The following is a 15,664-nucleotide window of genomic DNA, read 5'->3' on the forward strand; positions in this document are numbered from 1 at the left end:
CTCTCTCTCCCATTCCCACTCTCTCCCTCCTTCTTTGTTTTCTCTGTCTGTCTGTCTGTCTGTCTGTCTGTCTGTCTGTCTCTTTAACTCTCTTTCTTGCTGTCACCCTCTCTTTCTTTTTTCTTTGTCTATCTGTCTCTTTCTCTCTCCCTCTTTCTATTTCCTCTATCTGTCTGTCACTCTCACTCTCTCCTACTCTCCCTCTTTCTCTCTCAACATTCAAGATTAAAAGGTTGCTTTATTGGCATGACAAATATGGACATTCATATTGCCAAAGCATTGAACATACAGACACATAACCCCCTCTCTCTCTCTCTCCAGGCCCTGTACATGATCCCTGTGATTCTCTCCATCATTGTGATCGCAGTGTTCCAGCCCCCTGCCTTCACTGCCAGACTGAACCTGGGAGCCGTGTCTCTGCTCTTTATTCTCTTCGGGTCAGTCTTAATATTTATTTCAGAAGGAACACGTCGGACTTTTTATCCATTTATAGTTACATTTAATCCGCCAGATGTTGTCGCATGGACAGAACAAAACTCACGACTCATAACTCATAACTATAAACTCACACACAGTGCCACATTTAATGCGTAAGGAACAAGTTTTAAATTCATTCCTACTGGTTCTTCATCATGTGATAATTGCCTGTGTTTCATCACAGATCAAAGATAATTTAAATGCAATTTTTTTTTTTTTCATTCGAAAAAATTAGCACCGAAGCTAGACGTGATTTCTTCGCTCCATCACAAAATTAAATTCCCTGAAAACATCGTTTAATTTTGGATTAGTGACTAATTACATTAAAACCTGGGGCTGAGGCTAATCTCACCTGGGGCTAGCAAACAGGCTAGCTTATTAAAATCAACTCAATTCAAATAACATCAAATAAAGAATCAGAAGAATCAGAATCAGAAAGAGCTTTACTGCCAAGTACTGTATGTTTGCACTTACAAGAAATTTGTGGGTTTTTTTGGTGACAGAAGCTTCCGGGTGCACATTTTTTTACAATCGATAAATAAAAAATAAATAAATAAATAAAAGAATAATTTTTGAAAAGTGTTATTGCACATTTTTATTAAGCAAAAAAAAAATAATCCATCATTAGCATCATGTTTTCAGATCCATAAATTACACACTCACACACACACTCACACACACACACACACACACACACACACACACACACACACACACACACACTCTCTCTCTCCTCTATCCTTTACCACCCCAATCACTGAGAGTAATAAATAAAAAAGATCGTCCTAAAAGGCGAGAGAAAAGCTTTGCCATGAAAAGAGCTGATGAAGCCATTTATCTCCTGCGTCTCTCGGCTCGGCTCCTGAACACTTTATTTTGTCTTCCCCCCTTTCTTTTTTTTTACACTCCCTTCTTTCTCACTCCTTTGCGCTTTTTTTCCGGGGCACAATTTGTACTTGTGTTCAAATAATATCCCTGACTTCCCTCTTTTTTCTTTTTTTTTTTTTTTTGGGCAGATTTGCAAGCTTCCCCTGGATGTACCTCTTATCGACCGTGTTCAAAGACACAGAAATGGCCTTCATCAGCTACGTGTGTATCAACCTTTTCATCAGCATGAACACCATCATCTCCACGGCCATCGTGTACTTCCTCGGACAAGCGAACCAGAATGACGAGGTGAGAACCAGCTGTGGATACGGGTATACACGCACAATATGAACAAAAGTATTGGGACACATGACTTTTTCACCCATACGTTCATCTACACCAAAAGTTGGAGGCACACAGTTGTATAAGACGTCTCTGGATGTGGTAGAATTAAACTTTCCCCTCACTTGAACTAGGAGACCCAAATCTGTTCTAACATGACAATGCGCAAAGCCAGCTCCATGAAGATATCTGTTGGAGTGGAAGATCTCCTGCTATAGAGCTCCAACTCTATTGGGATGAATGTGAATTTTGACTGCACCCCAGACCTCCTCACCTCACCTTAATCAGTACCTGACGTTACTCACATACAAAATCTAGATGAACATCTTCCCAGACGTTTGGATGTTATTATAAGAGCAAACAGAGACTCAAAGTGGAATGTTTAAAAAGGAGCACATAGCAATATTATGGTCAGGTGTCCACAAACTCTGGTGTAGTTCTTTGGACGGGAGCATCGTCATGCTGGAACCAAGTGTGGAAAGTGAAGAGGAATTTTCAATACTTTTGGCAATGTTGTGTATTACTGATCATCAGACTAATGACTCTCTTTTCTATTCTCACACACAGCACATCCAGGCGGTGTACCACACCCTCAGCAACATCTTCCTGGTGTTCCCTCAGTTCAGTTTTGGGAACGGGCTGATGGAGCTGGCCAGGGTGGACCTCCAGGTCCAGGTCCTGAGCGCGTACGGAGTGGATGCATATAAGAACCCGTACGGCATGGACGTCCTGGGGTGGATTTTCATCTCGCTAATCCTGCAGGGGTTCATCTGTTTCAGTCTGCGGCTGCTGATGAACAAGTGGCTCCTCTGCAGAGTCAGGTGAGGAGTGCGGAGCAGGGCGGGGTCGGCTGAAAGAAATAAAATATATATAATAACTGCATCATAAGAGAATGATCAAGAGATTAAAATGAAATTGACAGCAGTGAGGAAATATATTAGTACCACTGTGGATGTAATGTAATGAGTGTAATACATAATCAGAACGTCACACGTGTTATTTCTTACGCCCCCTTATGACATCAGAAGATCACGCTTGATATCTATTAAACACCCTATGACATGTAAAGGTCACACTCTTATATCTAACTCCCTTATGACATCAGCACATCACACTGTAACGCCTCTTATGACATCAGCACATCACACTGTAACGCCTCTTATGACACCAGAAAGTCACACTGTAGCGTCCCTTATGACATCAGAACGTCACCTTGTAGCGCCCCTTATGACATAAAAAATCACACTGTAACGCCCCTTATGACAACAGCACATCACACTGTAACGCCTCTTATGACATCAGAAAGTCACACTGTACCAACCTTATGACATCAGAACGTCACACTGTAGCGGCCCTTATGACATCAAAACATCACACTGTAACGCCTCTTATGACATCAGATCGTCACACTGTAGCACCTTTATGACATCAGTATGTCACACTGTAGCGCCTCTTATGACATCAGTATGTCACACTGTAGCGCCCCTTATGACATCAGAACGTCACACTGTAACGCCTCTTATGACATCAGTATGTCACACTGTAGCGCCCTTATGACCTCAGAACGTCACACTGTAGCGCCTCTTATGACATCAGTATGTCACACTGTAGCGCCTCTTATGACATCAGTATGTCACACTGTAGCGCCCCTTATGACATCAGAACGTCACACTGTAACGCCTCTTATGACATTCACAGGACATTACACTCGTAGTCTCTCATTACACTCGTTATCTCTAATAGCAAAGCACAGTGTCAAAACAAATACAAATTAGACCAAAGGGTTCAATTACCTCATAATATATTTCAGCCTATCAGGATCGATATGCAAATCAGTCTCATGCGACACGACTTTATCGAAAAACTCCGCTGTTTAAACTATGTGGAACTTTCTTTAAATTATCCGAAGTGTTTGTGCATTTTATCGACGGTTGTTTGTGAAAGCGGAGACGTGATATGAGCTTGAAATTAATCCACGTTCTCTTACTGACATCTTCGTCTGTCCCGGACTAGGCGCTTTTTTACACGCCGCTTGTGTACACGCCGGCAGTCAGTGCCTCAGGCCGGAGGTCTGGGTGAGGATGTGGACGAGGACGTGTTGGCTGAACGTCGGCGTGTGGACAGCGGAGCCGCGGCTTCGGATCTGCTGCAGGTCAGTCAGCTCAGCAAGGTCTACCAACACCTGAACCGCAGAGTGAAGGCCGTCAACAAGCTGTCCTTCAGCATCCCAGCGGGAGAGGTCAGTGCTGACTACAGCAGATTTTATACTCGCTTCACGGTTTTCCTTTATATATATATAAACATCTCATATCTCATATCAGTGTGTGTATATACAATTGTGACATCACATTCATGCATTCTAATGCTCATTATGCTAATGCTTGTTATGACATCATCAGCATGTCATTTCTCATTATATCTAATTCTTGTTATGACGTCAAAACGTCACACTTGTTATATTTAATGCTTGTTATAACGTCATCATGCTCGTTATATCTAACGCTCATTAGGACATCAGTATGTCACTCTTACTTACGTCTTATTTAATGCTTATGACACCTCGTTATATCTAACGCTTGTTATGACATAAAAACGTTATTAAACGTTATGACATCATCAGAATGTCATGTTTGTTATCCCTAATACTCGTTATCTCTAACACAGTCAAAACGTTATATCTAATGCTCATTTTAAAAATATTTTTAAAGCAGTGTCATTATTTATTATAATTATTAAAACCCAATATAGTATAAAGGTTTGTGTATCTGTTATTAGACATTTAGTGCTATTAGTCATGTATGAATGTTTGTTTCAATCTTAAATACAATACACAGTGTCAAAAAATGGCTTATAAACAGGTTATAAGGAGTTTTCTGAACCGTGGTTTCTGCTTTATATCAGGTACAAAGCGCAATACAAGTCTAAAGAGGTCCTAATAGAACTGAACATCGTGGTTCCTTGTCTTCAGCATTCAAGTCAAAATAGACCTAATGTAAATTATCATAGTAAAAATGTTTATTTTTGTTTTTATCTTCCAGTGCTTCGGATTGCTGGGAGTGAACGGAGCAGGAAAGACCACCACGTTCAAGATGCTAACCGGAGACATCAGTCCAACACATGGCTCAGCACAGGTCCTCGACTGCGATGGGTAATTCCTCAGTTTCTCCATTCCTATTTTTCCAACTCTGGTAGCAGTTCTTGTTTGTTTCTGATGATTGTGTCGCGGTTCAGGAGGATGGTGGACATCATGGACTGCAGGACGGAAGGGGTTAACATCGGTTACTGCCCGCAAGTGGACGCTCTGGATGACCTTCTGACCGGAGAAGAGCACCTGTACTTCTACGCTCGCATCAGAGGCATCTGTAAAAGAGAGATTGATCAGGTGCGTCGACGTCTTTATGCGAATGCTAGTGTACTTGTAGAGAGCGCCATCAAACACATCTGCCTCCTCTTATCATATACTCGTGATCAGCTTTGCTGTGATGTTCTCAGTGGGCTCTCGTCAACTTTCCCTCCTGGTGCATGAGTGGGTGCTTGTCCAGGGTCGACTGTGGCAGGAAAAAAAAGACTAGGTTTATCTTTACCATGTTGCTATCATTATTAGCTTGTATAGCTTTCTAATCTGCTAGCTCAACCTCTTAAAGTAACTTTTAGCACTTTTAGCCCTTAAACACACAGCTTAGCAACCACCTGGGTTAGCATTTCAGCTGCATAGGAAACTCACAATACCACACCAAACGCCTAGCATTACCTTCAAAATGTTGCAGAAACCACCTAGCATTCCCCTTGAAAGCATGTGGAAACGATGTCAATCAGTTAGCAACCAGTTAAAATATTGTAACAACCACCATTACCTTAACAACCACATGGAACACCATAGCAATTAATACCATGGCAACCAGCTAGCAACACCCTAGCAACCGTATAGTATCACATTAACAACAATGTGAAATATAACATGAACACCTCAAAAATACTTCTCCTGAAGAACACGTCATCCCCAAAAAGGTCTTTAAATTAAGTTTTTTTTAATAGGTTTTCTGTCAGTGTGGACATAAATGGTTTCCTCCGGCATATACAAAGAGCTGGAAACTTGAGGCGTATAAAACTTGAGTCATACTGTATAAAACCGAGCCTGAGTCATATGAAACAACCTGAGTCATATAATATTGAACCTGAGTCATATAAAAACTGAACCTGAGTCACATAATACTGAACCTGAATCATATAAAACTGAACCTGAGTTATACTGTACAAAACCGAGCCTGAGTCATATGAAACTGAACCTGGTTCATATGAAACTGAACCTGAGTCATATAAAACCAAGCCTAAGTCATATAAAATGGAATCTGAGTCATATAAAACTGAACCTGAGTCATATAAAACCGAACCTGAGTCGTATAAAACCAAATCTGAGTCATATGAAGCTGAACCTGAGTCATATAAAAACGAGCCTGAGTCATACAAAAGCAAACCTGAGTTATATTATATCAAACCCAGCCTGAGACATATCAAATCGTACCAGAGTCATATAAAACTGAGCCTGTGTCATACTGTATACAACAGTGCCTGAGTCATATAAAACTGAACCTGAGCCATATAAAACCGAATCTGAGTCATATAAAACCGAGCCTGTGTCATACTGTATAAAACAGTGCCTGAGTCATATAAAACTGAACCTGAGTCATATAATACTGAACCTGAGTCATATAAAACCGAGCCTGAGTCATATAAATCTGATCCTTTTTATATTAAACAGAGCCCGAGTCATATAAAAACTAGCTTGAGTCCTATAAAACCAAACCTGCCATATTAAACTGAACCTAAGTCGTAAAAAAATCGAACCTGAGTCATATATAACAGGGCCTCAGTCTTATATAATTAAATTTGACTCATGTAAAACCCGAACCTGGCTCAAATAAAACTCAAACTTAATCTGATCATGGTTGCATTCACCCTGTTGTCTAGAAAAAGTGCTAAATTAGCCATTCTGTCTGGGTGGGAGGGGCATTCTCTTTTCTTCTGTCAGTCACAGCAGCACTAGTCAAACACTCTGGTATGTCGAAGAGGGCGCTTTCTTTTATACCTCATGCTGCATGAGCTGCAATTTGAAAGCATGCACTTGGCTGACTTTACGTGTCTTCGAGGACTCACGTGTTACACGTCGTACTTGCAGCACCACGTGATCTTTTTGACGAAGGGTAATATGTCCTTTGTTCTGGTGTCCTTGTGAGTTCTGTTCTCACGAGGTTCCTTCCTGAGAACATGCTACCCAGGGTCACAAGTCTATTCTTTGTGTTCTTTAGGTGTAGTAATGGTGGTTAAATAAACATAAAGATTTCTGGTCCACACAATCCGTTCTCCAGTCCTCCTCTCGAGGGATGTCCATTTTTACTACTCATCATTTATTATAACATTTAAAAATCCATGGGAGTTTCTCCAACCTTCTGAGCTATGTAATGATTTTTATCGCAGTAATGCTGGAGCTAATGGTTCTAACTCTCAGAGCGGTGCATATAATGGAAGATTAATGGAAGAAAGTAATTTCAGATCTGTTTTAGTGGTTTTCACACCCACACCAGCTGAAGAGCTTCATCAATGTGCACTATGTGGACACAAGTTTTGTGACTTTTGGGGTTCTTCTCAAATTTGGATGCAATACTATGCAATAGGAGTTATAAGACCCAAACCTATGACAATGCTCCTGTGCGTAAAGCCAGCTACATGAACATATGCTTTCCATGGTTGGAGAGGAAGATCTCCTGCTATAGAGCTCTGACATCAACCCTATTATGATGAATGTGAACGCAGCCCAGGCCTCTTCACCTTACCTCCATCAGTGCCTGACTTTACTAACACCCTTCCAGCTGAAAGAATATCCACAAATCCAGTGGAACATCTTCCCAGAAAACCGGAGGCTATTACTGTCTGATGGTCAGGTGTCCACAAACCTTTGTTAAACTTGTGTTAGTTCTTTGCACATTTAAAAGCGCCAAACAGCCAGACGCTGAATATCAACATCCCAACGTGGACCTGTGAGTGACCCTGATGAGCTTTCAGCATTCCATCAATGGCCTTCTTCTCAGCAAGATCTCCTGCAATAAAGCTTCAACCTAAGTCCTATTAAACACCTCTGAGATGGATTACATGAACCTCACCCTATATCAGTACCCGACTTTACAGAGGCCCTTGTGGGTGAATAAAATCTAACACAAATCTAGTGGAACATCTTCACCAGAAGAGTGGAGCTCATTATAACAGCGAGTGGACACTAATTGTGGAATGGGATGTTCAAAAAGAAGAAGAGGAGGAGGAAAGGAGGAGGAGAAGAATCCTGAAAGCTCAACAGGGTTACTTGCAGGTCCACGGCGTTGTGGTGTTCGTATTCGGCGTCTGGCTGTTTGGCGCTTTAGATGTAAGGAGCCCAATTAATTACGGCGAGGCTTCGACACGCTGCTCGTTACCGCGCTTGCCGCCTTCACACGGACAGACCTGCACGCTTTTCTTTTCTTCCTACGAGGATGATTAGCGCTCCGTTAATTAAAATGAAGAAAAGAAAAGCAGAGGCGAGTGGCTGATTTGAAAAAGAGGAAAAGAATAGCCCTCGTTTCATTCGAGTTTCCGAAAGAGCATAGGATACGCCGCCGTTCCTGTTTCCGCAGATTTGGATTTGTGTTCTAGTTATAGAGCCGTGTGTATCACTGAGATGTATGGGTTTCAACAGGAAGAGCTAATGAGTGCGTGATCTGTGCTCAGTGGCGCCCCCTGAATGTGTTGAATGATTTGCAGCTTCAGTCCATTACTTTGAATATATTATTATTATTATTATTATTATTATTATTATTATTATTATTATTATTATTATTATAATTATTATTAGATAAATGTGTAATATTGGAGCTGTACATGAGATAGAAGAGGATTAAAACCCATCAGCACGTGGTGGGAATTTTCATTATGAAATCAAAGCAATATGAGATCCTCCAGTTCCCATTATGGCATGATTGGAAAGGAAGCTCCTCCGATGTTCATAATAGCATCACTTAAAAGTGACAATCCCCAGTTTCTGAGATCCCTATAATGTGAGCATCTCCAGGTTATGAGATCCCTATAATGTGAGCATCTCCAGGTTATGAGATCCCTGGAATGTGAGCTTATGTTCATTATGATATCAGTCGATCATGAGCTTTATACGTCCCCCCTTATACTTATTTATTGATATTTTGCACTCAGTGGAAACATTGCTAGATTTCCCTGTAATTAAATTATAAAGTGCATGTAAAAGTCCAGACAAAGGAATAAAGTGTGTGTGTGTGTGTGTGTGTGTGTGTGTGTGTGTGTGTGTGTGTGTGTGTGTGTGTGTGTTTGTCAGGTGGTGAACTATCTCCTGAAGAAGCTGGAGCTGAGCTACCACAGACACATCATCAGCGAGCGCTACAGCTGTGGAACACGACGCAAACTCTCTACAGCTCTGGCTCTGATCGGACAACCACAGATCCTGCTTCTGGTAACCGCATCTTCCTTCTCCTCCTCTTCCTCCTCTCCTTCTTCTACTTCTCCTCCTCTTCCTTCTTCTCCTCCTATTTAGCTGCTGCTATTTCTTCTCTACCTTTTTCACTCCTCCTCCTCCTCTGCATCCTCCTTCTTCTCTTCTCCACTACTCCATTTCCAGCTCATCCTCTTTCTTTTTCCCCTCTTTCTCCTCCTCCTCTTCTTCATTTTTTCCTTCTACTTCTATTCCTTCTCTTACCTCATCCTGCTCTTCTTTGAAACTTCTGCTATTACTTTATTCATGTTTTCTACTCCTCCTCTTCCTCTTCCTCCTCTTTTCACCACTTTTTACTCCCCTTCTCTCCATCCTCTTTCATTCCATTTTTTCTGTCGTTCCCCTTCTTTGCCTATTTCTCTACTTTCTCCACTTTCTTTCACCTTTATTTTTCCTTCTCCTCCTTTTCTGTTTCTCCTCCTCACACCTCTTCCTCTCCTTCTTCTTTTCTCTTCTTCCACCTTCATTTATACTCCTCTTTGTCCTTCTCCTACTTCTTTTTGCCTCATTTTCCTTCTCCTTCTCTTTATCCTTCTTCTCTATTCCTCCTCCCTCCTTCTTCTTTTCCTCTGTTCTCCTCCTCGACTGCAGTCCATCAATCTGTTCACAGATTAATGCGGCACACATTCACAGTTTACACCAACAGCTTCTTCATTCTCCATCTGTCCATCAGCCAACACGTTCATGATCTGTGTGTGTTACGAGGAAGCTGTGATCACGCTCACCTGCTCTATGTGCTTCTCTCCTCTCTCTCCTTCCTCTCTCTCCCTCTCTCTCTCTCTCCCTCCTCTCTCACACACTCTCTCTCTCTCTCTCACACACACTCTCTCTCTCTCTCTCTCTCTCTCTCTCTCTCTCTTTAGGACGAGCCGAGCTCAGGAATGGACCCTCGCTCCAAACGCCACCTTTGGAAGATCATCTCTGAGGAAGTGATGGGGAAATGCGCTGTGGTTCTCACTTCACACAGGTTTGAGCGCTGGTTCTTCTCATACCATCGAGTTTCTCAACGATCGTGATTTTATATTTTATTTATATAAAAGGTTTTTGTCCATTTATAGTTACATTTGCTGTGTTTCAGTATGGAGGAGTGTGAGGCTCTGTGCACTCGCCTCGCCATCATGGTTCAAGGACAGTTCAGATGCTTAGGATCCTTACAGCACATCAAAAACAGGTCTCTCGTTTACATCTCTCTCTCTCTCTCTCTCTCTCTCTCTCTCTTTCTCTCTCTTTCTCTCTCTTTCTCACTCTCTTATTTCCTTCTGCTGCTTCTTTCTCTTCCTTCACCCCCTGCTTTTTCTTCTCTGCCTTCTTTCATTTACACCCCTCTCTCTCCCTCTTTTGCTTCTCTTCTTTTCTCCTCCTCCTTCTACTGCTCCTCTTCCTCCTCTTCCTCATTCTCCTACTGCTTTTCCTCCCGTTTTCTTCCTCCTCTCTTTTCACTCTTCTTTCTTCTCCTGCTCCTCTTTTCATCCTCCTCCCTCCTACTAGTCCTTCTCTTTACTCCTCTTCTTTCTACTGCTCCTCCTCCTCATCTTCCTCCTTCCTTACCTTTTACTCCTCCTCCTCTTCCTTTTCTTTCTTTACCCCTGCTCTGCCTTTTTGCCTTCTTTCATTTACCCCTCCCTCTCTTTCTTTCTTTATCTTCTTCTGCTCCTGCTCTTCCTCTCTCTTTTAACTTCTCTTTCCCTCTCCTACTCTTCCTCCTCATACTCCACTCCCTATTTGTTGTCCTTCTACTCCTCCTCCTCCTCTTCCTTCTTCTTCTCTTTTCCGTTTCTTCTTATATTTCTTTCCTTCCTACTCATCCTCCTCCATCAATTCCCACTTTTCTATCTCTTTCTCCTCCACATCCTTCTCCCTGTCTTCTACTAATCTACTACTCATCTTCATCCTTCACTTCATTCTCCACCTTCACAGTTTTCACATTCTTCCCTTCCTCTCCTCTTCTTGATCTTTCTCCTCCTCTTTCTTTGCATCTATTTCAGTATTAATCGTTGTCCTGTATCGTCCCCACAGGTTCGGTAGTGGCTTCACAGTGAAGATGTACCTGACCTCGACTTCCTGTGACGTGGAGACCATCTCCACTTTCATGCAGGAGCACTTCCCCAGCACCTACCTGAAGGTTAGTCAGCTGAATGAAGGTTTGCTGATCAAAACCACACAATAACAAGAACTGGAGATACACTGTATGGCCAAAAGTGTTGGGACACCTGCCTTTTGAGAATCTGAAAAGCTAATGGAACATCTGCCCAGAAGAATGGAGGCTATTATAACATTACACTGAGACTAAATGTGGAATGGGACATGCAAAAATGAGCAGATGGTCAGGTGTCCACAAACTTTTGGCCATACCATATATTTAGTGCAGAGTGTGGAGCAGATGTTCTCCATTTTCCGAGCACAGCACTTTTTTCCCCCTCTTCTTCTGTAAAAAAGTGCTGATTCAGCTCCTCGAACCATTTACAATCACCAGAGAGCTGAATCGTGAGTGTGGGGTTCAGTCAGGAACACATTCTTATAAAGAACAAAAAGTGCCCTGTTTCAATAAAGAAAAAAAAACTTAGTTTATGCACTTTGCATTTTTTTGTATTTAAAAAATATATATATTCCTATATATTCATATATATATATATATATATATATATATATATATATATATATATATATATATATATATATTTATTTATTTATTTATTTATTTTTTAAGTAACTGCATACATTATTAAAATAAAAGTATAAATGTGATAACATTTATACTTTTTTTTATTTCAATACTGTGTGCAGTTACTTAAAATGTATTTATATTTATTAAATATTTTATTGTTGCTTTAAACACAATCACAGTTAGTTTTTTTTTATTATTAATATTATAATTTTTTTTGCACTTTATCCAATTAAATTTATATTTTTAATAATTTATTTATTTAATTTTTAATTTTTATTTTTTTATTTTTTTATTTAATGTTTTTTATTGCAATATTTACTACAGTTTACCTCAAAGTAAAAAACTCCGCTCACTGCTTCAGCAGGAACATGGTGATATTTGGTCTCGTTGCTGTGTTCCTACAGGATCATCATTCGTCTATGGTGGTGTATCACGTTCCTGTAGCTCCCGGCGGCGTGGCTGACATTTTCGACCAGCTGGAGTCGAACAAGGCGGCGCTGCAGATCAAACACTTCTCTGTCAGTCAGACCACACTGGATGAGGTGAGAGCTGTGAGAAGGGCTGTATTACCATTCATACCTGTCCATCAGAACATGTCCATCAAAGTATGTCAACTAAAACCTGAGTGCAGTAACCTGTCCATCAAAACCTTTCCATCGAGACCTGTCCATCAAAGCTTGTCCCTCAAAGCCTGCATATAATAACGTCCAACAAAAAAAGTCCATCAGTACATGTCTGTTAGAAGAAGTCAGTCAAAAACTGTCCCTTAACATCTGTAAATCGAAATAGATCAACCAAAGCCTGTCCCTCAAAACCTGTCCCTCAAAACCTGTCCTTTAAACAATATTGATCAAAACCTGTCCTTCAAAATATGTCAATCAAAACCTGTTTATTAAAATCTGTCCATCAAAATCTGTCCATCAAAACATGTCCATTATAACATGTCCCTCATTTAAACATGACAATGAAAACCTGCACTGCCTGTCCATCAAACACTCCCACTCTTTCATTCTCATCATCCCTTCATCCCTTCATAATACTCCTCATAATACTTTCCCCTTCATTCTGCTTATCCTCCTCTACATCTTCCTTCTTCTTCTACTCCTCTTTACCCTTCTCCTTCTTCTCATTTTCTTTATATCTCTTTATCCTTCAATCCATCTCTTCACCTTCCTCCTCCTTTTCTGTAGCATTTTTCTCATCTTCATTTCCATCCTCCTCGGGCCCACACTTATACATCCATGTGTTCATTTCCTCCTCTGTATTCTGAACAGCACCTCATCTGTGAACTCTCTGCTAAACCACCCCTCAACCCAAACACACACACACACACACACACACACACACACACACACACACAGGATTCATCCAGGCCAATTTAAGGCTATTAAACACTTAGAGTGTGAGATATAGAGGCGTATACGGTGAGGATTAAATATATCAGTATTCCAGCACATTCTCCAGTCACATGTGTGTAAATCTGTAGGATTCTGCATAGAGGAGTATTATATGCATGCTCATACGTGCTCTTGGCCACTAGGGGCGCTGTGATTTTTGAATAGAATCCAATTAAAACTCAGAATCAGAACGTTCTCGTTCTTATATCTCTCAAAAAAAACAGTCACTGAATATGTGAATATATGGTTATAGATAGATAGATAGATAGATAGATAGATAGATAGATAGATAGATAGATAGATAGATAGATAGATAGATAGATAGATGATAGATAGACATGGATAAACATTGGATGGATGGATAAATAAACAGACAGACAGACAGATAAATAGATAGATAAACAGACCGATGGATGGATGGATGGATGAATGGATGAATGGATGGATGGATGGATGGATGGATAAATAAATAAACAGACAGACAGATAGATAAATTGATAGATAAGCAGACAGACATATAGATGGATAGATAAACAGACCGATGAATGGATTAATTGGTAAATTGATGGATGGATGGATAAACCGACAGGAAAGTAGATAAATGATAGATAAACAGGCAAACATATAGATAGATAGATAGATAGATAGATAGATAGATAGATAGATAGATAGATAGATAGATAGATAGATAGATAGATAGATAGATAGATAGATAGATAGATAGATAGATAGATAGATAGATAGATAGATAGATAGATAGATAGAGTACATAATACTTGACTGTAAAACATTTGACTTTATTAAATATCTGGAAGCCTCAGAGACACGACCTCCACACAGGCCATTATAATAATCAGATCCCTGTGTGAGTACGTAAACTCTGAATACAAGCAACTTTCCATTTATACACACTGATATATAACTTTTGATCTTCATATCCTTTTTTACACAGTATACTTTATTTACAGTATGTAATATACACATTGTCTCATGTGAAAGAGTAGCACAGTGGAGACGAGTCTAACCCTTTCTCTTGGCTCGTCTCTGCAGGTCTTCATCAACTTCGCTACGGCAAATATCGAGGGAGACGCGCAGGACGACGGGCAGGACGACGCGCAGGACGACACGCAGGACGACGTGAGGGACGACGCCTAGGCCCACTGTGAGGACCGCCCTGACAGGGGCATAAAGTGAAATGAACCATCAGGAACCTCTCGAAGATCCTGCAGTTTCTGAATCTATTTAAATGAAAAGTCATAAAAAATTTTCTTGAAATACTGAATTATATAAGACACTTTGTCAGGACTGACTAATATATATATATACACACACACACACACACACACACACACACACACACAGTAAACTTAAATTATATTAATGTATATCAATATTGATCTTTTTTCCTCGAATCTGTTCAGTGTATGTGATTCGATCGTCCGTTACCTCGATAGTTTTATTAACTTGTCTATGCAAAAGTCGATAAATCGTCCGTATTCATTATAATATACAATTATATAAGTGTTTTTCTTTCATTATCTTCCTAAAAAGGCCAAGTGGATTTACAATTAAGATCTATGAAGATTAATAAGCACTTATAACACTTTATAACACTTTGTAAGGCATTATGAATATTGTTATAATATTGTTTCTTATTAAAAGAAAATTGTGCATTGGAATCTATACAGTGGTGATATCTATTATTCATTACGAGTTGTTATTATGCAGGACGTAACTCGTCGTAACACGTCGCCGCTGTTTTGCACTGCACATTATAATTCATTATAAACTCTGCCATATGTTTTCTTTTGAATGCACCAGAATTTGAATAAATTGGGTGTAAATTATTTCTAATCTTTCCTGAGTGGTATTTGTGTGGAGTTTTACATACAGGGAAATGCAATTTAGATTATTATGATGCCATTTCATCGTACACTATATAACCATATGTTTTGGACATAAGATTGATATGTGCAGTCTCCATTTGCTGGTATAATTCTGGGAAGGTGTTCCACAAGACAAGGGTGTTAGTAAAGTCAGGTACTGATGTAGGTGAGGTGAGAAGGTCTGGGTTCACATTCATCCTAAAGATCTTCAGTAGAAAGACCTTCATGGAGCTGGCTGTGTGCACAGGGGCACTGTCATGCTGAAACAGGTTTGGGTCTCCTAGTTCAAGTAACAGGGAAATTTCATGCTACTGCCTCTAGTGGCAATTGTGTGACTACAACATTGTGGTAAAAGTTTGGAGAGGAACCACATCCGGGTGGAAAAGTCGGGTGTCCCAATACTTTTGACCATACAGTCTATAATATCCTGTATGATGCCATAACCTACATAGAAGACTTATAAGTGATATTTCTGAGCTGTTAT

The 15,664-nt window shown here is 40.3% G+C and overlaps 1 protein-coding gene across 1 annotated transcript in view; it reads left to right on the forward strand.

Moving 5' to 3' along the window:
* The window catches only part of LOC124382691 (glucosylceramide transporter ABCA12-like), a 70,223-nt gene extending 55,082 nt beyond the window's left edge, over window positions 1-15,141 (forward strand). The window contains exons 33-44 of the mRNA XM_046844844.1: window positions 322-437; window positions 1,494-1,653; window positions 2,254-2,507; window positions 3,700-3,925; window positions 4,725-4,834; window positions 4,918-5,068; window positions 9,059-9,193; window positions 10,096-10,199; window positions 10,311-10,403; window positions 11,249-11,354; window positions 12,302-12,439; window positions 14,345-15,141. Coding sequence (XP_046700800.1) covers window positions 322-437; window positions 1,494-1,653; window positions 2,254-2,507; window positions 3,700-3,925; window positions 4,725-4,834; window positions 4,918-5,068; window positions 9,059-9,193; window positions 10,096-10,199; window positions 10,311-10,403; window positions 11,249-11,354; window positions 12,302-12,439; window positions 14,345-14,449 — 1,698 coding nt within the window. The 3' untranslated portion in view covers window positions 14,450-15,141. The remainder of the gene's footprint in view (window positions 1-321; window positions 438-1,493; window positions 1,654-2,253; window positions 2,508-3,699; window positions 3,926-4,724; window positions 4,835-4,917; window positions 5,069-9,058; window positions 9,194-10,095; window positions 10,200-10,310; window positions 10,404-11,248; window positions 11,355-12,301; window positions 12,440-14,344) is intronic.
* Window positions 15,142-15,664: the final 523 nt, after the last annotated feature.

This window comes from Silurus meridionalis, chromosome 3 (genome assembly GCF_014805685.1).
Source record: "Silurus meridionalis isolate SWU-2019-XX chromosome 3, ASM1480568v1, whole genome shotgun sequence".
NCBI classification, from domain to species: Eukaryota; Metazoa; Chordata; class Actinopteri; order Siluriformes; family Siluridae; genus Silurus; species Silurus meridionalis.